We start from the raw sequence: 27,602 nt of genomic DNA, 5'->3' as shown, positions 1-27,602 counted from the left end.
TTCGTATAAGGAACTACTAATACCATCTTTTGCACCAAAACTGGTGGTGCAAGAATTTCTGTCTTCACATCAGGTTTAGAATCAAAAACTGTTCAGTCTGTGCCACTCCAGAGCGTTCTACATCTGAGCGATTATTGTCCTGCTCAAAGTCAATATTCCCACACAATGTGCTGAGCCACCTTTTTTTCCAGATCCAAATCTGTAAATATATTCTGCAGATGCCCTGGCTTTTCCTTTTGTGTATTCAAAATGTTTCAGATTGAACTCCAAGTAAGACTCATACTCAATGTATCATGGACGAGCAAAAGACAAAAGGCAGATTAGAAATAATGAGAAAGTGTGATCTTATGGTCCAAATCATCAGGAGACACCCTAAGGTCAATGACCAAAATAAAACATATCTGGCATTAGCTGGCAGTCTTTTGGCTTTCTCGATGCTTGTTTTGTCATGGCTTTTGCAACCTGGATTGATGGAAAAGCTACATGGGCTAAAAAAACGTTTTTTTGGTCTCAAAAAGAGCACATTACTCTATTCACCCGGGCACTGAAGGAAACCACTTTGGATGTGCTTTTCTGACAGAGCTGAATGCAGCCACTCAGAGAAGTTAATCACTGGCTGACGTGGGCTGGCCCATGCTGTATGCTGTCGCACAGTAGGAAAATGCGGATGACACAATAGGACAATGAATGAAGCGGACTGACTGAAAGCCCCCATAAATAAGTATATCATATATATTTATTTAGTAAAATTAAAAGGTCTTAGTAAATGGCAGACATAAAAATACTTTAATTTCAATCAGGCATGTATTTTCAAAAACTACCACCTAGATGGCAGAATGATGCACAGGATGCACTCTGGAACAGATATGCGCTGAAAAAACTAAGCATGGAAGAACTGTAAAAACTATAAGGCACGGGTGATGATCACCTTTCAGGAGATGAAATGTGCCACATGTATCGCAGCTCTTTTCAAGATTTAGACTGTCATTTCACAGCCATTCACATTCCTTGTTGCTCATTTTAAATTGCAAATGACTACTTTATTTTGCTAGAACATTATTCGCTCATAGTTAAGATATAGCAATTTGATGAACAAGTCACTTACCTGCTGTAAAGCTTTTTCTGGTAGAGACTCAATCTAAACACCAAATCCCCACCTTAGAATATTCCTCAGGCGTCAAAATGGATACAGAAAATCTTGAACAGTAACTCTGCATGCCAGTAGGTGGTATTGTTTGGCTCCGCATCGGCAGTGACAGCGTGCTGCCAATATAGGCATCAGCGCACTGACATCAGTTTCTTTCATGACTAATTCTGTGCAAAAAATGCTGAGCCATATAAAAAAAAATGCTACTGTTTTGACCACTGTGCAGTGTCTAAAGCGATCTTTTGGGCTAAGGGGCCAGTTTGTAGAGGGGAGGATGGGAGAGTTAGTGAGGAATGTGCAGTTAGATAGAGTCTCTTCCAGAAAAAACGTTACTGAAGGTAAGAAACTTGTTCTTCTGATACAGACTTGTAACCACAGATTCCCTACCTTAGGTTGGAGGATGCCATGGGGCCGGTTGAGAGATGCCCAGGTTCAGGTCGGCAGATGCCCAGGTTCAGGTCGGCAGATGCCCAGGTTCAGGTCGGCAGATGCCCCGGGGCAGGTCGGCAGATGCCATGGGGCAGGCTGGCAGATGCCATGGGGCAGGTTAGTTCCTGCACAGCCCTGCCTTTCATCACACCCGGAAACCCAATGAAGAGCTGATCGTCAACCCAATGATCTTTGGTGCAATCAAGATAAAATGACAGAGCTGTTTTATGGTCTAAATGAAGAAGCCTCAATTCCTCCGTGGATAGAGGAGGCGGAGCAAAAACTGGTAGTATGATGCTCTGGCCAATGTGAAATGGTGTGACCACCTTACAGAGAAAAGAGGCACACGTCCGAAGGAACAATTTGTCAAGCAAGAAGTTAGTGTATGGAGGGTAGACCGATAGAGCCTGAAGCTCACTGGCCTTCACCGCTAATGTAATGGCCACCATTTGCACTGTTTTCAGAGTCCTAATGGGCAACTATACAGGTGCTTAAAGGGAGAACACATGAGAAATGTATGCACCAAATTGAGGTCCCACTGGGGCAACAAAAAAGTAGTAGGTAAGAACAAAAACGAGTAACAGGTGACTTGAACAGGGAGGGTTGATCCAGCAGCAGTAAGATGGCTCATAAATAACCTTCAACAGTGCCAGAGAAAGACCTTGCAGGTTAAAGAAAGAACAAGCAACAAAACCTCAGCAAGAGATGCAGAAAGGGGGTCCACATTCATGGGGAAAACCAAGTCACAAACTTATCCTAGCAGCAGGCGTGTACAGTTTTAGTGGAAAGACGCTGCTGCCAAGACATCACAAACTTATGGAAGGAGACCGAAAACCCAACTGGTGCCACTCAATCTCCATGCAAGAAGGTGGAGCATGCGCTCGTTCGGGTGTACAACCCTGCCCTGCAGCTGTGGCAGGAGATTCGCCTGAAGGGGCAGCCTCAATGCAGGATAGATGCTCAGGCTTAGGAGTTCTGGATGCCATACTCTCAGTGCCCAATCCAAATCCACAAGGATGATGATTTGGACCCGGTTGATCCTGATCTTCTTGAGAACTCGAGGCAGGAGAGGTATCAGCAAAAAGGCATTCAGGAGTTCAGAGTTCCATTCCAAGCAGAACACATCAGAGTGAGAGCCAATTTATAAACTTCCGCGTGCAAAAGTGCTGTTGTTGCACGTTCTTGGCAGTGGAGACAGATTGAGCCAGGTTTCTCCAATTCTTGTAAGAGACGTTTCACGCCTTCTGGATTTAGGTGCCATTCATGGCATCAATGGCTGAGTTAGTCTCCCTTGGTGTTCAGAGATCCAATCAGGTGTTGTAAGACCAGGAAAATCTCCTGACATTCCAGCCATGTCCAAAGGCACAGATCCTCCTGTACCAGGGTTAACGACCCGACCCCACCTTTTGCTGCAGTACCACATAGCAGTGATATCGTCTGTTAACAACTGAGCCTGCCTTACTGTATGGATGGACGTCTTTCAATGTCAAGCGGATGCCTCTTAACTCGAGCAAACTGATATGGAGCTGAGATTCCCCCGGGACAAGCGCCCTTTGATCTGCACCTCTCCCTGCCCCAACCTAGGGGTGATGCATCTGTCACAACTGTGAGCTCTGGTTGAGGAAGTGAGAGGGGTTTGCTGCTTACCCAATGGCAGTTCTTAAGCTCCACGGAACATATTTTGCAGTTCTCTCTGATATCTGGGCCAGGTTTGAAAGATTCTCCAAATGCTGCGCCCTGTGGGACTTTATATCCTGCTGCAGAGCCCGGATATGCCATTGGTAGTGTTGTACCAGAAGGATGCAAGAGGCTATGATGCCCAGCAGCCTCAGGGTCAGTCTCACCGAAATCATGGATAGAATCATAACCTATCTTGAACTCGCTGCTTCTAAGGATAGACGCTGAACTGCACTGTGTCCAGAATGGCTCACATGGAAGAGAGCATTGAAGAGGGAGTCAGGTGTGACATCGGCGTGTTGATAGTGAACACAAGCAAATGCAGAACGTTCGCCGTAATCTGGAGATGGGTGATGACTGCTTGGGGTGACCCCATTTTCAGCAGCTAGTCATCAAGGAATGGGGAGGCTGGAAACCCCAACCTCTGCAGATGGGCTGCAGCCACTGTCATCACTTTCGCGAACACCAAAAAAGCACTGGTGAGGCCAAAGAGGGGTAACTCAGACTCTAAATGCTCATGCCTTACCTTGGACCGCTGGTTACACCTTTGGGTCGGCAGTACGGGAATGCAAAATACACATTTTGCAGGTCTAGCACTACCTCCTAGTCTCTAGGATACAGGGCAGACAGACGCTTAAACATGAGCATTTTAGAATTGAGAGGGCGCAGATATAATATAGGGCAGAGCCCTTCGTCCTTGGTCAGTACCAGAAAGTAGCGACCGGTACACCAGACTTCAGGTGCAGGCATTCTCTTGATGGCTCATTTGGCCAAAAGAGCTGCACTTTCTGACTGAGTACAGAGAGATGGTCCTCGGTCAGCCATTCTTAAGATGGTGGGAGAGGCTGAACTGTTTCCACAAATGGTAGGACGCACCCCTTCTACACAATCTGAAGCACCCATATGACTGATGTAATCGCCGACCAATGGGACAGGTGATGGCTGATATGGCTACCTACAGAATGGCTGTGCTGGATGAAGGGCACAATAAATGGGCTTCCAGGCTGGAGCAGCCGGAGGAGCGAGGGACTTGGCAGCATGCTGTGAATGGCTTAAGCGTCCTTTTTAGACTCCCCGGCCCTGTTCTCAAAAGGACTGGGCAGGCTATTGGGACTGGATATGGCCGATACTGTGGACGCTTTAAGTTGCATCTTTCACGTTCACAGTAAGCTCAAAAGGACTGCTGTTGCAGCAGGGCAGAAACTAAAGGGTCAAGGGATTTAGCTTTGATACAGCTCTTGTGAAAGCGCTCAAGCGCCGCATAGGCCTGGTCATCAAATAGGCAGTAGCCATCAAAGGACATGTCAAATGACCAAACGATGATGCCTGAACATCCCCAGAGAGCTCAGTGGGCCGTAACCAGGTGTGGCGACACAGCGCAAAAGTGGAAGCCATGGCTTTAGCCAAGGTTTCAGTGGTGTCCTGTCTGTACCGGATGATGAACTTCGCCACATCCCGGTCATCACCAAACTCTAGTTGAGGATAGTGGTGCAGCATGGAAACTAGCAGCACAACCAAATTCCACACTGTGTGGGAACATTATAAGGAGAATGTGGGGTTTCAAGACTACAGGGCAAGGCTGGTGGGAGAAAAGATGTGCTTCCCAAAGGTGTCCAGCCTCTTGGATCCCCTCTTCGGTTGTGTGGTGGGAAACGCACTGGAGTTTACCTTTGATGTTGAGACCCTCAGGTTCTCAAGGGAGGGCTGTTGGGAGAGGAAGGCTAGGTCTCCCAGGGTGGGATGGTGTTGAGTGGTAATCAGTTAGTGCACAGGAGCCTTTGAGCAGGGCCACACCCAGACCCCAAGGAGCACAATATTAAGGGCTTTGTTAAAGGGGAGCACGGGTTCAGACGAGCTTGCCAAAGAGTGAAACACCACTGTCAAGGTATTGGTCTTGATCTCGATGGCTGGCAGCTGGACATCGAGGACCTCTGCCTCCCTGCATATCATGGTGGCACAAGATGCGCCTTCCTTCGAAACCTGGACCAGAGAGGAAATCATGCCAGAGTTTGGGGAGGTATCTAGGCCACAGGGGTCACCAAATTCCTCATACCAGTTGTCATCGTCATCCGGATTCTACATACATCTCCTCATCACCTCCTTCAGGAGATTAGGGCCTGTCCAAAGATGGAATAGTCCAGGGGATTTAGAGGCCTGGGCGGTGCCAGCATCGACGCTGGGTCGGCATCAGGGATGGCACCAGAAGGGATAGCGCATGGGTGAGTAGAGACACACATGGCACAGTTGGCCCACCCTTCACGTGTAGATCTAGAAGGCCCGGATGGTGTTGAGGTCAAACCCGAACATTAACCCAGCAGGGGCACCTCTCGGCTCGATGGGGCCGAAGGCCCTCTAGAGGGAGTTGGGGGCATTAAGATGGCGTGCATGGCATCATAAAATTCTTAGAGTTGGGCAAGCGTCCCTCTGCGTCGGGTAACTAGGGGGTGGCGCTGAGTGAGCCCTGATGCTGGCTTCTCATGTGGAGTGCGGGAGCGGGACATGGCAGCACGATGTCAAGAAGCCAAAGGGTGCATCAACTTCATGTTTTTTAGACTTGCCAGACTTTGACAATGAGGTCTTGGTAAGGAACACTGGTTGTGTGGGGGTGGGGGGGGGACGGGGGGGGGGGGGGTGGCTGGGACGAACGATTGAGCGATCAGCCCTGAGATCTTCAGCAGGAAGGAGAACATGACCAGGAGTGGCACCCAGCTTTCTTTTGCTGACCCGCAAGGACATTCATTGACTGCACTCAAATCATCATTGGGTGCATCGACATGCACTCAGCCTAGGCGTCGATTACCGACCCTAGGCACCAGAGACAAACCAAGTGGGGATTTGACACAGACATCTGTATGTGGCAGTCCCCACAAGGTTTGAACCTTACGGGTTTTGCAGGAGATATGATGCCTTAGCACAAAAAGTAAAAAAAAAAAAAAAAAGAAAAAAAAAAAAGTGGTCAAAATATGATAGGGGTAGCTCTCTGGGTACGTGCTTCTGGCATGGAACGAAAGAACTGATGTTACTGTGCCGGGGTGGCGGCCATATATGCACCACGATGTCCCTTCTAATGCAGATAACAGCAACGCAGAGCGGAAGAACATCACTTACCCGCACGCAGAGTCACTGCTCAAGCTTTTCTAGATTCAGTCTGACACCTGGAAAATTGTCTAGGAATATGTGGTAGGAAGTCTATAAAAATTCACAAATTGTTTCACTAAGCCAACCAAACATCTGCTACGGAACATAGCTTTAAAATTAAAGTATATATATCACAACACTTAAGTACACAGCATACATGCAACCTCATTTTTCCGTCCAATCCCACCCAAACCGCACATACCCCAGGCACACACACTTGAAGCAGCATACCTTTCCATGGCTTTCGCTGTGTAAGGCAAATGCATTTCAATACTGTGTTCATCTTCATCTGTTGACAACGACATGCGTTCAAACATCCCAGTTTTCCATAAATCACCATAAACTGAAAAATATCAGAAGTAACAATTATAGTCAAAGCACGTACATGACATTAGGTCATTTTGCGAGGTCATCCAAATGTAAAAAGGGAACACTTTAACAAAATCACTTGCCAAAGGGACTTGAATTAGCCAGAAGGGCAAAAAGAGTGTTTTCCTTTGGTCAGATACTGCTCTAAAGTTATTTCAAATGTGTAATCTAGAAACTGCCTCACTGCTCTACTAGTGGGTTATTGTACCTCAAACTAAGCATGTCTCCTTATACAGTATTAACCATGTGTCCCAAAAATAGCTCCCATCTCTAGGATTCCAGGGATGTGAAATTCCTATTGCCCAATGCCCAACAGATAATGTTTGGGGTCAGCAACAAGAAGTTATCATGTTTGATTTGTCCACTGGAAAGAAGGGCACAACACATTGCATCACACACTCTTTGGCTAATTATGGCTCTGTGACAAACAAGTTAATTACCTTTAGTAACACTCTTTCTGGTGGATACTCAATCTAACCGCTGATTACTCTCCTTCAGAACCTTAGGTGCCACAATGATCCTGGAAGTTTTTTCAGCATAGCTCCTGCTCACCTGCTCCATTATCAACCCAGTTCCACCTCAAAGTGATGGATGGAGTAGCATAGAAACATCACTGAAGTGTGCTGACATCAGTTTCTTTCTTGACACTGTTTGTCCCCCTCAGGTGCGAGGCCCAAATACCAACTATATGTGCCAGTGTGCAGATCTCTCTGGAACCTTAGATGGGAAATAAGTCATTTCACAAAACAGAGTTGGAAGAGCATTGAGGAACCTGCGGCATGATAGAAGTATCTTTCAGAAGAGCAATTTAGGATACACTAACAGCAGATTCCTCACCTTTAGAATAGATGCCAAAGAATCCCCTCCCCAGGTGGTGGGTCAATGGAATGACAATGAGCAAAAAGTCCAGCAGAATCGACAGTTAAAATGCCCTTCTGTTCAGACTTGGCTGTCAAGGCAGTAGCGCTTTGAGAACGTGTGCACGGGTACCCATGTTGCAGCCTTACAAATATCTAGGACAAGCACTTCACAGCCCTGGCAGAACAGGCCCTCAATCCTTCAAGAGGCTTTTTCTTGACCAGCGTGTAGCACATATTAATGCAGACGACTACCACATGGACAAATAACTTTTCTGGACACCCTTACCTTTCTTTGCCAAAGAGAACTCCACAAATTGCGGAGCGTCCAACAATGGACTTTGGTGCACTCTATGTATAAACTCAACGCCCTTTTGTGGTCCAAAGGTTGAAGTCTCCTCCTTTTTTGAGAGATGAGTTGGAGCAAAGAACGTCGGCAGTGTGATGGACTGTCCAACATGAACGAGTCAAAATCTTTGGTAGAGAGGGCCCCCTCAGTCCTCAGCACCAGTTAGACCTGAACAAGGTTGTGTAAAGTAGCTGGACTGAAAGAACCTAAACTCACTCATGTGATGTGCCGAGGTTATCGCAAATGTGTATAGGCACCAAAGGGGTGCAAATAAAAAGAGTAAGAACCAAAATAACATCCCATGGTGGCATCACAAAGGGTTTAGGAGGAAACGTAAAAAACTAGGCCTTCAAGAAATCGGATCAGAACAGGTGATTTCAAGAAGGACAGCTAACCGGTAAGTGAAAAAAGGATGTCAAACAACCTTTAATAGCGTCTAATGAGAGTCCTTGCAGGGCTAAAGACACAACGACCAACAATACATCAGACAGTTTGGCCTGCAACGGGTACATATCATGGGTGCCAAACCAAGCAACAAACTTGTCCCAGTGTATGGCATAAACAGACTTTGTTGAGGGATGCCTGTCAGTACGGGAGATCGAATGCAGTAAACTGCAGCTGCTCAACCTCCACTAATGGAGATTTAGACTGCATAGGCCCAAGTACAAGACTGTGCCCTGCTGCTGCTAAAGAATGTCCTCCTGAAGCACAAGCCTGATCAGAGGAGAGATGCTCCTGCCCAGAAGTTCTGGGTACCACACTCTACTGTCCCCATCCTGAGCCACTTAGATGACATGTACCCGGTTGATTCTGATGGTCTTCAGGACTATGGGCAGGAGCGGTAGTTGCGGGAATGTATACAGTTGACTTGTGCTCCAATCTAGGTGAAATGCGTCTCCGAGAGAGAACATTCTTGGTAACGCCAGCACACAATAGTGCCGACATTGAGCGCTCCCAGCAGTAGCAAAGAGATCGGGCTAGAGTCCTCCCGAGAAATCTGTCCTACGCCACCTCCAGGTTTAACTGGCATTCGTGATCAGCGAGGTGAGTTGGCTGAGTTAATTACCCTTGGCATTTAAAGAGGGAAATACCCTGAAAATTCAGCCACTTCTAGAGCACATGATGTTCTGAGACAAAGCCCAGGACCTAACCCTGCTATTCTTGCTGCAATACTATATGGCAGTGGTGTTGTCCACGGGAACCTAAGCCAGCCTCCCGTTGATGGACGACAAGAAGAGTTTAAATGCCAAGTAAACAGCCCACAACTCCAACAGGTTGATGTGGAGACGGGTCATCACCGGCGACCAGAGACCTCTAATCTCTACCTCTCCCAGATGATCACCCCAACTCAGCAGTCAGGAGTCTGTCACCACTGTATGCTCCGAGTGTGTTAAAGAGACGATGTACTTCTCTTAAACCCAGGGATGGCTGGCACGTATATGCATCGATGTGGTGGGCGGGCACGTTTATGCACCGGTGGGACAGGTGGGCAACTAAGTGGTGGATGGGTGCTTGCATGCAGGCAAGACGAGTGGCAAATAATAAAAAATAAAGTCACTTACCTAACCTGGTGCACATCCAACGTCCTTCTCAGTCCCTCCTCTGTCGGCTCTACAGGCTTGGGGCTGCAGCCAACAGCCTCCAGGAAATTCCACCAACCAATCCTGGCGTTCCTCTCACCAGCATGAGAGCAGCACCAGGACTGGATGGAGCATCCTGGCTGGACGCTCCTTCAGGCCCTTCAGGCCTGTGCATGGTCTCCACCCAGCTGTCTAAGACAGCTGAGTGGAGAGCTGCAAAGTGCGCATGTCACTTTAGCCGTCTCAAGAGAGCCAGCCAAACCGACATGTATACTTTGGAGAGTCCATCGTGCTCATCCAATCCTCTGTGTTGCCAATCGGTACGCCCTCATTTATCCCGGCTGAAGGCTGCTGTGCTCTGAACGTGAAAAACAACAAGGCAATGAAATCAGTTCATAGCCATTTAATTTTTCAGGTTTAGCGCCACTGCAACGGGAGTGGGGGTGGGGGTGGGGGGTGGGGGGGAAAGACACCCTCTCGACCTCACAAAAAAAACACCGCTGCTTAAACCTAGGTGGAATCCAACAGATTCCCTTAATGATGCTTGGCCCACTGAGACTTCTAATCCCGCTGCAGAGCCATATGCTATCAGGCATGGAGTGCTAGAAGAATGCAGGAGGCAAACAGGCTAAGAAGCCTCAGATCACCCTCACTGAGGCCCATGACTGTGGCTGAAACATAGAGACCATAGCCTGAATGTCCAAGACTTGCTGATCTGGAGGAAAGGTTTGCCAATGCTCCATATTAAGGATGGCTCTGAAGAAAGGAAGCCTCTGCGAAGGAGTCAAATGTGACTTTGGCACGTTGATAGTGAACCCCAATGATGTCAGGTGGTTAGCGGTCATCTTGGGGTGGTTTACAACGGATTGTGGACAGCCAGTCGTCAAGATAGGGAAATATGGGTATACCCAGCTACCACCATCACCTTCATGAACACCCAAGGGGCACTGGTAAAAGTGAGGGGAGCAAGACAAACTGAAAATGCTCTTGGTGCACCTTGAACTGCAGACATTACCTATGGGTGTGCAGCACAAGAATAAAGAAGATGTCCTGCAGGTCCAAAGCTACAAATCCATCTCCTGGACCCAGGATAGATAGAAACTGGGCCAGCGTGAGCATCTTGAATTTGTCCTTTCGCAGGAAGGAACTGAGAGATCAGTGATCTAAAATAGGATAAAAAACTTCACCCCTTTTCAGCACCAGAAAATAGCAGGAGTAACATTCAATTCAGATTTCCAAAGGTTGGGGTCTCTATGCTTCTTTTGCCATAAGAGCCTAAACCTCCTGCAGTAAAATGGACAAGTGCTACTTTGAAAGCTGTTCTGAGAAAGGTGGAAGAAGGATGATTGAGGGGGAGAGAACCCAGCCTTATGTCAGGAAGAGCCCAATCTACTGGCCTCTGGTAGGCCCAAATAGAAACTGGCATCATCGCATTGTGGGGGCATTTCATCCCGACCATCTTCATCATATTCAAGAGTCTGATCCAAAACTTTATTGGAGCGCTAGAGGGCAGGTCCTGGGGAAAGCTGCTGTTTTTTGCTGAATCAAAGTAACTGATGCTTGTTTCATTAGAACTTTTACATGATGCGACTACAGTTGAGACAGATTTGGTTCAAATTCAGGCAGGATTGTCTCTCTGGCATCGGGGTCGGTGTTGACTTAGCAGGAACAGCCATGGATAATGGTGCTAGACGTGGAAAACTTTAAATTTCAGAGCTTTGCTGAAAGCAGTTCAGAAGACACAGACTCAGTCGAGGACGGATCATCTGCCAGTAACCTAACTGAGGCCTCCGCTGATCCGTCGTTCAAGGAGGAGCTTGCCAAGGTGCCAAAAATCAACAAAATGGTTTCTTTGAAAGCGTCAATCTGTTGCAACATTGTCAATGGTCCTTGAAATTCGGGGCAGCTATAGAATCAGCTTCTCTGCATGGGGCCTGAAGGGAGTGACACCTTAACGTCCATGCAACTTTTCAGTGCGAGATTGGGGAGAGTGGGACAATCTTATCCCTTCTTTATGAACTTAGACTTACCCAAACACTGGGACTATGATGGAGACCTTCGCGGCAGCAGGCGCGTAATGGGGAACGGGTCCATTCTCTCAACTTTGATTGGGACCTACATGACTTTGCGTTTGGCAACGTACAGGTTATCTGCACGATCCTGAATCGCCTTAAGATGCATAATGGCACACTCCTCACAGGACTTGAGTTGTTGCTCAAATCCAAACACCGACGATACACCTTGTAGGAATCTGACATAGAGATCTGCTTGCGAAAATCCCTACAAGGTTTAAACCCTGCAGTTTTTGCAGGGGACATGTTACCCAGGGCACTAGAAAAATACTTTTAAGAAAAACTTGTCAACTAATGAGAATAAGTTAGCTAGCTCCAGATATATGTAAGAAGAACGGAAATAAAGGAACTGACATCAGCGTGCTTGTGTTGCACTTGTATGCAGCTTCAACAATCACTTCCGGGCAAAATAGGGTTGATACAGAGCCATACGACAGCACCCACCAATGCGCGAGAGCTATGCTTAAAAAACTTCATGATCGAGTCTGGAACCAGGTGATATTCTAAAGTTTAGGATTCTGCTGTTAGAAGTATCCATCAAAATCTCTCCTCTCGATCCGCTCCATCAAACCATCTGATCCTTCACTAGTCTCAAGATTAGCACAGCTACTAAAGTCAGGGCACACTGTATCTAAAATATATAGGCTTCTTTCTCCTAAGCCACGCAAATCCCACCTGAAATGCTAAACGAAATGGGAATCTGAACTCAATTCCAGGGCAGTAATATCCCATTTGACTGGGAGAAAATACATACCTCCCCATTCTCTAATAAGATATCGCCAATACTATTGCAAACCAAACTTATGCTAATAAATAGAACATACTGGACACCCGAAAAAATTTACAAACTCAAACTTAGCAAAAATCCGACTTGTTGGAATTGCAGTTCTCACACTGGCAACCTTGCACACATGCTCTTCCATTGCCCTACATTGGAAAGATATTAGGATAAGATTTTTGAATGTATAAGTCAAACCTTCGACGTAACCCCTCCAAGAGAATTCTCTTATGTTCTACTTGGTACCCTAGATCACAGGATTTAAGATATGAATGATCGATTCTTGCTTGACCTCATGCTCACTTTAGCCAGTAAAGTCATACTTTGTAAATGGAAAAACTCCAAGGAGGTCTCATTTATAATCCGGCAGGAAGGGTCATCTTTCCTCAAGGGAGCAGATAATGTTGCGCCACATTCCTCTTCCTGGCGGAACTCACATAGAAAATTATGGAAGTCCCTTGATGCTTCATCCTTCTCATATGACCCTCTATGAACCTTGACTTGAACCATCCATCCAATCAAAAAGCAATGTTGTAACGACATCTTCGGGGGTAATCCTATATTGTATTGTATCGCTTACTGCCTTCACGTCTGCTTAAATATAATGATATATCTGCTTATTGCATTTGTACTTTACACTGTATTGTGCAGGTTTGACCTCTCCCTGGCGTCCTGTGCATGTTCATCTACCCATATGTCACGTTGATTTCACTGCTCCATAGCTAGGCACCCGAACAACTTATTATTTTTCTTCCATTTTTCTTTGTTTATGCATTTACTTATTTACTTATCTATTTAATTTATACTTCTTAGGTCTCCCACTTTGGTTGCCACCATTCTTACCATTTTGTATGGTTATCGGCACCTACCATTGTCACCCATGAGATTGTTCTATTTGTTTGTATTCAGATTACTTCTTTAAACTTACATAAAAACGACTTGAGCAAAAAAAAAAAAAAAAAAAAGTATCCATCAGAAAGAGGATTGACAACCACTAAGGTAGGATATGTATCTAAATGGTTAAGTTGTTCAACTTGAATATATGATTAATTAATGGAAAAGCCTTTAGTATTAAGGTCAGTACTCTTAAGGAAAAGCATTGAGTTGTGAAATCAACTTTGCATTACGGACTATGGTTCCATTATAAAAATATATACACACTTGCAAAATCTGACAATTTGAAGCTACTTAAAACGCTTCCAAATTGCTCCCTTATTTCATACAAATACAGGCCGAAGCACAAAAGCTCCTAAAATAAAAAGGCACACAAAAAGTAATTCACTTGGAAAAATAAAAAACGTTTTGCTAGACTATTCTGCAAACTTAAACACAATTTTTCAGACACATCATTTACTAAAACACATTCAATAAAAGCCAAAAATTAAAAAAATATATCAATTGAGAATTGGTGTAAAACAATTATAACAATAAAGTAACAAAAATGCACCCGCAGGCACATCTCCTTACACTAGTGAAGATTTATGACTTTTAGGAATTCAAAAGAACTCACAGATGTAGGCCTAGGAACTATTCTCCTAGCAAAGTTGTATGATTTCCATTTTTCATGAGTAAATATATACACATATTTGCGCATGCAAAAAAAATCGGATGAGCAACTGCAACTCCACCTTCCCTGCACATGCTTTTCTCACCCTGAAAAAAGTCTTACCCCGCCTTTGTTGGAAGTAGATTTCTAACATTTTAAAATGTGAAAGAGATTGAAGGAGTTGGGAAATATCCTTAAATATGTATCTTTGTGTGTGTGCACAGGCTCATATTACAATCCAACCCAGGAACTGCCGCTTGCTGCCTACTTCCACTCCTGTGTGGCTCCGATTAATAGTTGCACTGTACTTATGCACTGATAAATTTGCACCCACTGAAACTGTTAGTGTGCGAATACCTCGCCAGTACTGGGCAATTTGGAGTTTATAATCATGCATGGCCAGATTTACTGTGCTGAATTTTATCTCTATTCCCTTTTCTGTGTGGGATTATCACTTACATTCTCACATTTACCACCTACTCTAAGTGGGGGATAGCAGGGCATGGGTAAGGGAGGCTGTAGTCTGATGTGGGAGCCCTCCTGTGCCATAGCCGAGTCAGGCTGTGACGGGAAAAACATCCAACATGAAGTCTTTTCAGACCAGTAAAACAGTTTTGGGCTTTTCCAGACAGTAAAATTGGGTCTGTTGCTCAGACACTTGGTAAATCAGGGTACGGATACATTAGCCTACGCATGATTGAGTAGAGCGGAATTCCATACGGGAATGCAGCTTACCATAATGGGGGCCTGTATGTCCATATATTTCACACAAAAATTCTGAATCGGACTGCTCGCAGGTAGCAATTTGCTTGTCAATAAAGTTCTGAGTTGCATATGTTACTTACACTTCTTTTAAGATTAGGGGCCTTATTTAGATCTTGGTGGATGGAATACTCAGTCACAAATGTGACGATATCCCGTCTGCAGTATTACGATCTCCATAGGATATAATGGGATCGTAATACGGCGGACGAGATATCCGTCACATTTGTGATGGAGTATTCCCATCTGCCAAGATCTAATAAGGCCCTAAGTCACACATTTATAAGAGCTGGGATAGACTAAAGAGAGGAATGGGTAGCAAGCAAAATAAAAGCTAACAGTGAAGAAGAATGGCTATAGTACTGAAAGATATGGAAATGAGCTGGCTTAGTGCAAACCATGGTCCCTGACTGGAAACCTGTCTTGAAAGGAACAAGTTAGTTGTATGGAATACATTTGCACATGTACCAAACATCCAGAAATCACTGTATGGTGCCAAAAGGGACTTTACTAAAACTAACATTACAATGCTTTACTCTGGAGAGCATACATAGCATTCCACCAGACATGCACTGACACTAACCAGTGCTATTCTTCAAGACTGTCCTGTAGATAGAGATAACACAAATCATCATTCCTATAAAAAAAGGTAGTTAGTGCATTATTACTAAGATACAATACATTATGATAATTGAAGTTCTTAATTACATTTGAACCATGTTCATGTAAAGACCCAATCAAAGAAAAATCAGAAATGGTTGTAAAGGGGCAAGTAGATAACATTTAGACTCTGTCCTGGCATAACATTATAAACAAAGTTTTATGACCCTCTGACGAGAGGACCAATTTATACGACTGCATATCACTACCTTGGGGGTATACTCAAAGATCACGGTGCGTCATAGGCATATGCATCTTGATCAGTTTACAAACAGAGTATGCAGGCTGGATTTGGCCAAAGACCTCAAAAACACAAAAGACATTAAACATGGTCTTGTGACAAGGAAGAAGGAGGACGGACAGGTATGTTTTATTGACAGCCAAGTATTTTTCTTCATTCATTAAAATAGTGTTGCTGATGAGTTGAGGGACATCAGACTCAGTTGGGCAGTTACAACACCACTCTGGTCTTTTTTTTGCATGAGCCACAAAGAAACGCAATGCGTTTTTGACTACTTTTCCAATCTGAGCAAGTCTCATCAAACGCATCTGTTAGCTGTGGACGCCTCTCTTTCTCTGAGAGATTACATGAATGCTGCCTGTTTTTGAACAGCTGGATAGCTAGCTACAGCTCAAAGAAAGACCCAAGCAATATTCGTTTGTAGAAGTATGAATTGCTAACTGTCCTTATGGAATGTAGGCCCCATTTTAACATCATTCAGGAATCCTGTATAATCACAATGCGTTTTCCAACCTTTGGCAACACATACTGTGTTAGTATTGTTGCTGTGATACAGTAGACAGTTTTTTTTCCTTGTTGGTTATTTACAGCCTTCTTTTTCGGACGGGTCGAGTTGAAGTGACAATGCAGACCCTGGTCTCACAAACAGGAACAATGCACATATCCACGCCAGTAGCGCCCCAGCCCTGGTTTGGACAAGACCGTCAACATGGCTCAAGTGGTGCATATCAGTAATCGCATCTCCTCAGGTGCAAGCAGCATATTTGCTGATCAAAAACAGGTTTTCTTTCATTCTTTCAGCTTGCACTACGTGCCATCACTGAAAGAACAAATTTATTCGGCTAAAGGTGGTCATCGAACATTATTATCCATCAAATTCTCACCTTACTAAGAAGAGCCATTTCTTTTAGTGCAGGTTCTTCCTCAAGAAGAGCACTTTTATTTAGACGTGGCTCTGGCTCTCCAAATAATGCGAGTCGAGGCAGACAGTTTGAGCATAACAGCACTAAGTATATGGACAATGATAGGCTTCTCTCCTTTTGTTGTTATTCCAGACAAACTGAGGAGTGCTTGTAGGTCTTCCAGAAGTCTCCTCTTTCTCAGGATGACTCAGCCAGCTTCTGTGCCAATTTGAACTTACCATATCCAAATAAAGTGATATTAAGAAGAGTAAATAACCAGCCACAGTATTTTACAGACAAGTACAGTATGATTTGTATCCTTTATCCTTTCCAGGCTGGATTCGTAAAGGGTACAGCCACGAAGTTTATTTGACAATTGACAGAGTAACTGTGGTTGTCAACCAATTTTATTGGTGCCAGTATCCCGATTAAGTTATACCTTTCCACAGAATTTGTAATGTAATGTAAATAGGTACTTGTAAGGCGCGTGGCTACTCCACAGAGTGTCCCGGCGCTGAAAGGACCACAAGACAGACAGTTTGCACTAAAACAGGTAAGTCAACTAATGTTGGAAAAGCCAGGTTTTTAGTTGCCTTGTGAAAGCAAGGAGATCCTACACCTGTCTAAGAGATAGTGGCAGGCGGTTCCAGAGCCGAGAGGTCATCACTTGGAAGGAGCGACCGCCCATGTGGGAACAGGAAAACTTGGGGATGGTCGTCAGAAGCTGTGCTGAGGACCTCAATGCCCGTTGCGGGACATAATGCTGAATCCTTTTCCTAGTGTAAAAGGCACCTGTATTATGTAGGGCCTTAAAGGGCCGGGAGCAGAGCTTTAAAATGGATCCTCTTCCGGACCGGTAGCCAGTGCAAGGATTTCAAATGGGGAGACATTTGAGCTCTGGGATCCACCATGAGAATATCTGTGGCTGCAGCATTCTGAACCACCTGCAGGTGGCCCAATAAATACTCAGGGAGGCCCAGGTGCAGGACGTTAACATAGTCAAGCCTTGATACAATCAGGGTCTGGACTACAGTCTTCCTGTGTAAGACTCGAAGCAGCGGGAGAAAATTCTTTAACATTTTCAGCAGCCCAAAGCGGATACCGGCAACTGTTTGAATCTGAGCCTTCATGGACAGGTCAGCGTCTAGCTTGACCCCTAGGTTCTTCACTATGCTATATATGGATACAATATGTGGCCACCATTGGCGCCATGCTTCACAAGGATTAGGATCAAAGAAAATAATCTCCGATTTCTCCGGATTGCACTTTAATTTGTTTAGTCTTAGCCAGGAAAACACGTCCGTCAAGCAGCTGTTTATCTCACTGCCTCTAAAATCGGCATTCTTGTCGCAGGTGATTTGCAATTGCGTGTCATCGGTGTACGATACTATTTTAGCGCTGTGTTCCTCAGCTAGGAGCTCAAGGGGGGGGGCGCCATATAAACATTAAAAAGTGTCTGGCTCAGGAATGAGCCTTGTGGCATCCCTACCTCCATAGAGGGGATGAGAGCCGCAAAGGGAAAAGACCAGATTGTTTGCTGACGGTCTCTTAAAAAGGAGGTGAACCACTTGAGTACTGTGCCACCAATGCCGCAGTCCTGGAGTCTTGGCAAGAGTCGGTCATGGGCACGGTATCAAAGGCCGCGGAAAGGTCCAGCAATACAAGAACCGCGTTATCCATTTTATCTAGTGTCACTTTAATAGCTTCAGAGACTTCTATTAAGACTGTTTCTGTACTGAAGTTAGCTCTGAAACCCGACCGACTGTGGTGAAGTAAATGGGTGGCTTCCACATATTCCATGGTAAGTGAATTTACATATGTTTTCAAAGCCTTGCAAAACAAGGGCAGCAATGATATTGGCCTCTAATTACAGGCCACAATGGGGTCTGCCAAGGGTTTCCTTAATAGCGGGAGAATTTTTGGGTTTTTCCAGCTCACTGGCATTTGCCCCTCTTGCAAAGAGGTATTCAGAATCCGGTTGACGGCTGGGTTAATCACCTCGGCAATAGATGCCAGTACATTTGCTGGACATGGGTCTGAGGGTGAAGCCCTTTCATTATCTTGAGAGACTTATCCAAAGGGATAGAAGGGAACTGTGTGAGGGAAGAACCTGTTTTAGGGTTGGCGGGGGGGGGGGGGGGGGGGGGGGGAAGAGGTCCAGCGATTACTTCCATTGCTGGGGCGGTGCCTCGAAAGAATCTTGGATAATTTTGATTTTATCATAGAAATAGCATGCCAGATGGTTAGTCCAGTCACTGGTAGGGGTAAATTGGCTGTCCATTGCATTAGGGGATGAGAAGTCTTTTAAGATTTTAGAGAGTTCTTTACTTTTATTCCCGGCCAGTTCGATTTTAGAAGAGAAGAAAAGTTTTTCTTTGCAGACTTTACTGTAGTGGGCTTTCGGGGCCTGTTTGTAAGTGGTTTTATCCACGGGACTGAAATTATTCCGCCACGCTCTCTCAAAGCGTTTACAAGCACTTTTGCTCTTTCTGAGTGCCTCCGTAAACCAAGGGGCAGAGGCTCTGCTGGCTTTTGTTGCACGAGTGGTAGGGAGGGCAAGTTCCAAAAAGCGGAGCTGTAGCCAGTTGTCCAAAGCGAGCATATCACGCTCGAGGTTGCCTCTAGGGTGAACTGACAAAAGGATCTAAAACTGTTGGGGCGTGGCTTGCAATATGATTGAGGGCCACCTGAAACTTTACAGACTCTAAAACCGAGCAGAAAATGGTCAGACCACACTATAGGGAGGGGTGCGTCCATCTCCATCTTGGCAGTAAAGAAGATCTGATACAATCCAAAGTGTGACCCCCTTTTGTGGGTAGGAAGGAGGACATAGGGGACCAAATTGAGTATGCTCATGTTCCGCTGATTTGTCCATGTGAGTATTAAACTCCCAGAGTACCAGGCAGTGTTTGTATTTAGCGGCAATAAGGGAGATAGCGTGGCTAATGAACTAAGTGAACTTTCCAGCAGGACCAGGAGGCCGGTAAATAACTACGCCCGCAATAGATTGGTGGGCAGATACGACAAGAAGAAAGGCGAGTTCATCGGCCCCCTCTACCTCTGCAATAGGTAGTGTGGAACAAGCAAACGTGTTTTTGAAAATTATAGCAACACCCCACTCCTGCCCCCTGGCTGATCCTTTCTAGGATCTGGTAGCCAGGGGGGAATCGCACATGACATTTTTGACCATGATTTACCTGTTTCTTCCATACAAAATGGAAGCTATTTTAAAACTTGCACATAGCAACCAACCTTTCTAAATATTTGTCAACTCTCTGTCCCACCTATCCCCTGAATAATGTCCACCCCCTCAAAATCGAACTTTTAAACTAAAGTATCCTCATTATTAAATTTCAGTTACCCTTTACTTAATGTTAACAGTTTTCGTTAACAATAAGGTCCCCTCCTTGGTAGACTCCCCTTCTGAGATATCGATTAGAGAGGATTACTTAGCAGCCCTGGATGACTTCCAGCTTAGAAAACAAAAAAACTCACTAGATGCCAGTTCCAGAAACAAAGGTCTCAGGGCGGTCTCCAAAAACGGCGCGAGCGTGTGATGTACTCTTTAAGACCTCACGGAAATGGCTTGTACAGTAGAAAGGGGGCAGTTAATTGAAAATCTAATGGAATTGAAAAATGCAAGCAGAGAAAGAACAAAATACCTCCCATGAGCACTGGAGGAGTCAATGGCTGTGTTTTCTGCTAAACATGAGGATAATACAGGAATTGCGTGCAGAAGTTAGTAACACGCATGTGCTGGTTTGGACCTTATGAGAGCAGGACACTAATGAACAGGCGCTCTAAAGCTCTTAAAATGTCGGCATTCTTTTAGAGAAGATTTTGCTTATCCTCACTGGAAAGTCAAAGCTGCTGGATAGAAGAGAGAGGAGGATGACTGAGTAACTGTTTCCCCACAACTAATGGCAGCGCCATGAAATGCTCATAATGGTGCATGATGGTCACAGCAAAATATTAAACTATTTAGTTGAATATCATTGTTGACTGGAACAGTACCGAGCACTCTGGGCATCCTCAATGTAAGATGTTCGTTATCTCCATATCTCTAGCCAGTATTCTTTGTAAGTACTATATGCTACAAATGGCACATAATGGTTTAGGATAAGCCTTCAGATGAGGTTAGCCAGAGACAAGAAAGAGGTTTATCAGCTGTTATGAAAGATAAAATGGATATTTTACCAATGTAGGGTACACCCCTGAGTGAGACCAGCCATGTAATCGAGTGATCAATTTTAACAACAAAGAGCATACCAGACACCTAAACTTAGGAAAATCTAAAACAGATTGGTATGTACAGCCACCTTAGAATGTTTACATGGAGCATAGAGATTATTCAGATGGGTGGTGTAAAGGAGAATAGAAACTGGAAGATTTACAACAGTTGAAGAGTGTGTGTGTGGGGGGGGGGGGGGGGGGGGAGTGTTGTCTGCGGTCAATTGATTTGGATGTGTTTCAATGTTCAGACTCCATATGCACCCAGGAAATGGGCAAGAACCAAAGTTGAACATGCCGATGAACAATCCACTGATGTTCATGGACGCTCAAGTCAAGGGATTCCTATGGTCTTAATCGAGAGGCCTGGGAGCATACGTTTTAAGTGGAAAGTAAACATTTAAGGTGGGGAAGAACTTCAGGCACCCCACATTTACTGCAGGAGTGCACTTGTGTAAAAGACTACATCCACAATGTATAGTAACTCATGGCTAGAAAGTTCTGCATGTGACATAAGGCATAAACAAAAAAGTAAAGAGAAAAACAGGTATAGAGAAAAAGGTACTAAAGCAAGACTGTGTAAAAAGCAAGATGGAAACGATCCTTAGGCATAAATGGAGACACTGAATACAGACTTGCAGGTCCTTTTTGTCCAGGATGAACTGAAAACAAGTCAGAAATCAAGAGGAATGTATGCGGAACAGTCAACTGCCAATCAAAGCAGGTCTTCTATACTTGTAATGCCCCTCACAGCATCAAGCCATGCAATACCAGCAGATGATATGTTGGGGAAACACTGTTCAGGGTAACTAGTATTGCAAAGGGAAGCTGAAACTAAGCAGAAATGTACATCTTCTGATCCCCCTAGTGAATCCTGCAAATCAGAAACATTTCTGTGATTTGGCACTTATTCATCCCAAATATCATTACCAAAAGTAGTAAGCTCATGAAAAATAATCTTGCTTTAACAAAACACCCTTCTATTGTATGGTATGTTTTTCTTATCAAATACTAGGTATTTGGATAAAGCGGATGCGTAAATGTACATTTACAGCACTAATTCTCCAAAAGAATGAAAGCATGATGCAAACTATAGCCACAAATGAAACTATAGTTACACCAAGATCTAGGCAATGCCTGTTGGGATATTTGTTGCAGCCCATAGCCAGAATTATCGAAGAGACACATACGGAGTTAAAGGAAATATATATGTGCACACTACAGTATATGCCTCATCTACACCCCTGAGCGTTAAGCAAAGTTACTTACTCTTTTGATCAATGTGCAGGTCATAGAGAGGTGTTCTATAGATATCCACAGTGGACAGTGCACATCGAGAGAGGGGCACGTGATGGGAAGGACCAAGGATGAAAATTCGTCTTCTGGAACAATGAAAAAATAATTTATCTTCAAAGGCTTGCTTTACACTGATTTTAACCACAATCACAATCAGGATGGTGCAAGCTTAGAACACAGAGGGGCTTTCGAAATCAAAAATCCAAACCATCACCATACTGTCAGAGTGCTAAAAACTATTTCTCAACACTATCGAAGATGTGTTTGATCAGACAGAGCAGTCTGTTATGCTGATCAAGCTTTAAAAGATTTTCTTCTGCATTTAAAGTCCAATGATTATCTCATATTCAATGTTCTTTGGCACAAGTCTTCCTTAGGCTAGTATATGTCCCCACTCCCTGCTTGACTTTTCATACAATCATAAAATGCTGAAAGAATTTCAATAAAGGTTTTTTAAAAGCTCACAGAAGATGTGCATGAAATAGGACACCTAAGAGTGAGTAGTGTCCAGTACATTCATACATTGCGCCTTAAAGCAGGACCAAAGAAACCAAACTCCTGAACCTGAATGAAGTTTCATTATAAATAGGCCCAAGAAAAAGTAGGCTAGGCAGGAGCAGTCCCGGTCTCCTATGAGGTAGCGGTACCACTAATGGAGCTAAATTGATCATTAGTAGGCAGACCAAACAGCACTGGAAATTATGGAGAAGCCTTTAGGATACCAAATGGATATCATTTACTACCTTCACATTGTCACTGTTGAACTTTTGAATCTAGCCTTGCAAACCTTTTACCGAGAAGAACGGAGCCTAGTGTTTCAAATAATGCCAATCTCTAAAGCGAGAACATGGTTTTGAGCATTTTGCCCCTGGCAATATCATTGTGGTTTAGTGACCATCTCGAAGGGAAGCGCATTGACTAAACCAAGTAAAATGTTGGCGGATTTGAAAAGCTTCATGAAGTCAAAGTCCATCAAACCAAGTCCATTTTATTTTCAAAACCGATTTTATTTACCAGGTAGCGAGCCTTTTACCTCCACAGATTACTTTAAATGTACAAAAACTGCTGGCATGGCAATGGACAAGAGGGCCATTGCCTCCTGTACTTAGAGCCACTAACTGTTAAATTAAACTTGTCAGCAGGCATGAGCAATTAGAAGCTAAAATCATTCAGCCGTGTTGAATAATAAAGGAAATGTGGCCCTCTAAACCGCATTTCAGAGATCTGGTACACTGAACACCTATCATTCACACAAACCAACTGCATGTAGTAGACTGACTGTAAACCAAAGATTAGCATGTCTAAAGGGTTTGCCATAGGTAAACAATAAGTCAGCCAACTCTATAAAACGATGCACAGAAAGTGCCATCATCACGAAGCAATCAATTTAAAGTAATCCTGCCAGTCCTTTGACAAGTCAGTAATCGTATAAAAAACAAAAATGGTTCATACGCTTATGTCTACTCTCCCTGGAAGCACAGAGCAGCGTAACCTTTTCGATAGTAAAACATTATGAAGGTAGTATGCCACATAAGGAAAACGTTAAGTTAGGTTTACACTTCTCTTCTTTAAGAATTCCGCAAATGTTTCTTGAGCACCCTTCACATTCTTCTCTGCATTTCTGGCCTCTTAGATGTTGTGTGGCCCTGTATTAGACTACGATGGTGTGGGACACAGCAGACTTGATGGGACAAGCTGGTACCTTGACTCTGGATAACTAGAGTCAAACCTCTCCTAATGCTAGTTCTTAAATGTAATAAAGAGAGCATACGTAAAGAACGTCTGTTACAAGCAGGTAACTATAAGATCTTTCACCCATACTATCTGTTTTAAAAGTTTATGGTTTGTTTTACCAAACATGTAACCCAGAAAATATGCTATCTGTATGGGCCTCATTTACAATTTTTACCAAAACACCTTTTACATGATTTGCGGCTTACTGACCGACTGTACAGCAAATTTTGTTCAACTCTGGGCAATTTAAAGTTAACACACGGAGCTCATTTCCTTTGGTTTACCTGTATGCCGCCGGACCGGTTTTGTGCCCGTGAGGGACTCGGAGGGGAAAACTACACTCCCCAAGTGGCGCGCTCACCGCCGAACGTCATTGTACATGCCAGGAAGTGCTTAAGTTGCGGCCAGGGCTCCTGCAGCACAGAAAGCACGCGGGCGCGCCCGGCAAAGCCAAAGGCAGGCCCGTCGGCGCCCGGAGGAGGCTGGGCTGGACCACCCCGCTAACATACTGTTCCCGGTCTAAGGTCCTATTGTTTCCTTTTGTTAGACCCGTCAGCCCTAGGGTGGTCTACCCCGTTTTTTTTTGCCCTTTTGGCCTCATTTTTTCCTCCATCTTTTTGTTGGCCCTAGGTCTCTGGGCGCCTTAACACTGCTAACCAGCGCTGAGGTGCCGGTGCTCTCTCCTACCAACATGGCTGCCACAGGCCCCTGCTACTGCAGAGTGGCCATCGCGCACACATACTAGTAGCCAGGAGCCGGCTGGGACATTGGGATACAGTATCTTTTTCCATCCCGCCTTTTTGTCCCATAGACTATTATGTGGAAGCTCCTGGAACCTTCCCGCCATAGGAGGGATTATGCTTTGCCGCCTTTGCAAGAGGGTCACCTGACCTGGAGGTATAAGAGGAAAGGAGGGAAACCTGACTAGTTAGTTGGGGCACCACTGGACCTGGGGGAACCTCTGCCGGAGCGTAGGCGGTTGGGCCTAGGGGAGATACCTACACTACTGGGACTGACTGAGTCTAGGCCCTGCTGTGCCCAAGTTAGATGAGGGACTCTGCCTACCTGCTGATCTTGCCTGGTGAGGGGGCAACCCAGGGGACCATCTCCAGTGTGCTGCAGGGACCCACCCTGCCTCTGATGCCTGCCAACGCCACCCCCATCCTTCCCCCCCCAATAAGCCTGCCAGGGGAGCCTACCAGCTACTCTCCCACTGAAACAAGTGCTGACCTGGACTGTCGTTGAGGGCCCTTGGCAACCTGCAGGTAACGCGCCGTGACTCCCAGGCGCGGTGCCGCCAGAACTGGGCCCCTTTCAGAAGAAGCTGTCCGTGATAGAGCGCTGGATCAACCCCACGCTGAGCCTCTAGGCGCTGTGTGTGCCCCAAGCGCTGCGTCACCCCCGCGCTGAGCCTCCCCGTGTGGTGCCAGCCTAGCGCTGTGAAAGTATAGCGCCAACTGTCCAACTCACCGCCGCTGCCTAAGTCCCCATCGTCCCGCACTGGACGCCCGGAAGTGCTATCTACTAAGTCACCGCTGCTGCCCGGGCGCCGGCAGGTGAGGGCGCCACCTGCGCTGCCACTGCGTGTGCCATGAGGGGGCGCTGTCACCCGGTGCGCCGCAGGCCCGAAAATCATCGCCGCGGCCCAGGGAATTGCCGCCAACGCGACATGGGAGAATCGCATAGGAGGCCGCTGAAGCTCGCGGGGGCGCCGGCCACGTCACCTGCCACGCCCCGCCAAGGGCCGCGCCGCCATTGGGCTGAGCTGCCGCACCCCCCAGCGCGCCGCACAAGGATTGGTCGCTGAGGGTGCGGCTGGAGGGATCTGCGTGAGGCGGAGAGAACAGCGCGGGCGTAGGCCGGCCCTGAAGCCTCCGACCTCGCCCCCGCCGTGTGCCCGAAACGCAGGGAGCCCGCTTCACCTACGCGGGCCCCGCCCGACCAGGAGGCCCTCCTCAAAGGTAACTTCCCTCTGGGTGTGGGAGGGTGGAGTAGCGGAGGAGATCGCGGGGGCCTGCCGGGAAGCCCCCTTCACCTGGCAAGGCCACCCCACATCCGCCCCTCCTCCCGGGACTGCAGCCGGGCCCCGTATGCCCTGGGGGCTCTGCAAACCTTACTGCTGGGGCCGTTAACTGTCCCCAAGAGTGGCCCGGATATCCTATCGATGCGCCCTGCTGCCCCCTTTACAGAAGCGCGCTACTCTGAGCCCTAAGAATCCCCCACAGGGGGGGGGGAGAAAGTGATTGTCGCCCTATCATACACTGTCTACTGCCTGGAGCGAACTGTTGGTACACATGGCCTCTCTGCTTACTCCCTAGAACTGCCCTGATTACTCACCTCACCGAATTTATTGTTGCCCTACAATGCCCTGCCAGTCCCTGATTATGTGGCTTGATGAATTGTTTGATCTACTGAAATACACTGTTACTTGCCGGGATGAATTGGTTGTTGCCCAGACAGAAATGCACTGATTTATTCCCCGTGATGAACTAATGGTTTCCCGACTATTCACTGATTTAGGCAACTGAATGAAATGGTTGTTGTTCTATGATTAATGAATGTAGATACCCAGACGAATTTACTGCTGCTTTGCTAAGTAACCGCATTATTCCCGAAATGAGTAGATTGCTCACTATTTGAAATAGATAAAGAATCTTCTGTTTTACAAAACAACCTGTTGTGGTGTCCTTCATTGTGTGCGCGTGGCTGAGTCCGTGTGCGTGAGTGCTGCACCAGTGCTTTACACAGTGCCTTCGGGTGCCTTCCTACCTCGCGCCAAGCTACTGTGTCGGAATTGGAGACCCCAGTTCTAACACCTTTATTTCTTCCTCTTTTATCGGCGTAGTGCCCTATAATAACTATGGTGAGACGGACGGTTCCTGTGGAGAAAGCAGGGGGAGGGAGTGTGGCAACTCTTCATGCATTCCTGATCAGAGCAGTGAGCGTTCTCTCTCATGAAAAAGAGCGGACAGAGAGACGTATGTCAATAGAACCACTTCTTCTCGACAACAGGTTATTTTCAGGAAGCTCCGTCGAGAATGGCCTCTTACCCCTAGGTCACAACTGTCACTACTCGATCTCCCGCCTGGTCAACGGGAGAGCCCACCAATTACTCAACTGCCATCTACTTCCAACTCGAGGGATACAGAATCCCCACCCCCTACCAGCATAGCAAACGACACTCCTCCAAAGCAATGTAGGGGTCGTGGGATCGTTAAACCCAAACAACCTAAACCTGCAAGAGTGACTAAACCCAGGGCAGTCCACGTCAAGTCAGCTAGAGCGGACATTGCGACAGGGTCGATGCCACAAATTACAAGTACCTTGACCCGAGAGTTAGCAAAGGATGACGCTTTTTGGGCAGAAGTTACTAAATTAATGACCACTCTCCTTGACCCTATTCTCTTTAAACTGACTAAGATTAAAGAGAGACTAGCTGGCCTTGAGTCCCTAAGCGTACCCGCACCGTCATCAACCTTGGTTCAGAATGCAGACTTTACTCATTCAGCTCTGGACAAGCTACAAACTAATATCCGTGCTGGTGGGGATGTGACTGTTTTACTGCACCCGAGCATCCCTTCAAGCAAACCTGCAATGAATGGTCCAGATGGTTCTGCTCCTTTGGTTTATGATCAATCCCACACACAAGTAATGGCCCAACCTTCATCATTCAGGGATGAAGGAGGGATGGCAGACCAGGCGCGTGCCGAGGGCCGGGCAAAATCAAGAATAGCACTTCATCCACTAAAACCAGATCATCCCACAGCAGAAATGGCGGACAATAACCCACAACAATGGCTCCACCTTCCACCGGCAGCTTGCCCTCTAGTGCTGG

At 45.9% G+C, this 27,602-nt stretch overlaps 1 protein-coding gene across 3 annotated transcripts in view; it reads right to left on the bottom strand.

Annotated features, from left to right (window-relative positions):
• The window catches only part of MEMO1 (mediator of cell motility 1), a 274,285-nt gene that overhangs the window by 123,353 nt on the left and 123,330 nt on the right, over window positions 1-27,602 (bottom strand). For all 3 annotated transcript variants that reach the window (XM_085612203.1, XM_085612205.1, XM_085612204.1), the window contains 2 exons: window positions 22,007-22,119; window positions 6,623-6,734 (listed from right to left, as the gene is read on the bottom strand). In XM_085612203.1, the coding sequence (XP_085468329.1) occupies window positions 6,623-6,734; window positions 22,007-22,119 (225 nt within the window). The remainder of the gene's footprint in view (window positions 1-6,622; window positions 6,735-22,006; window positions 22,120-27,602) is intronic.

Source organism: Triturus cristatus, chromosome 6, assembly GCF_964204655.1.
Source record: "Triturus cristatus chromosome 6, aTriCri1.1, whole genome shotgun sequence".
In the NCBI taxonomy this organism is placed as follows: Eukaryota; Metazoa; Chordata; class Amphibia; order Caudata; family Salamandridae; genus Triturus; species Triturus cristatus.
Note: the sequence above shows the minus strand (reverse complement) of the source record. Positions and strands in the feature narration are given on the sequence as shown.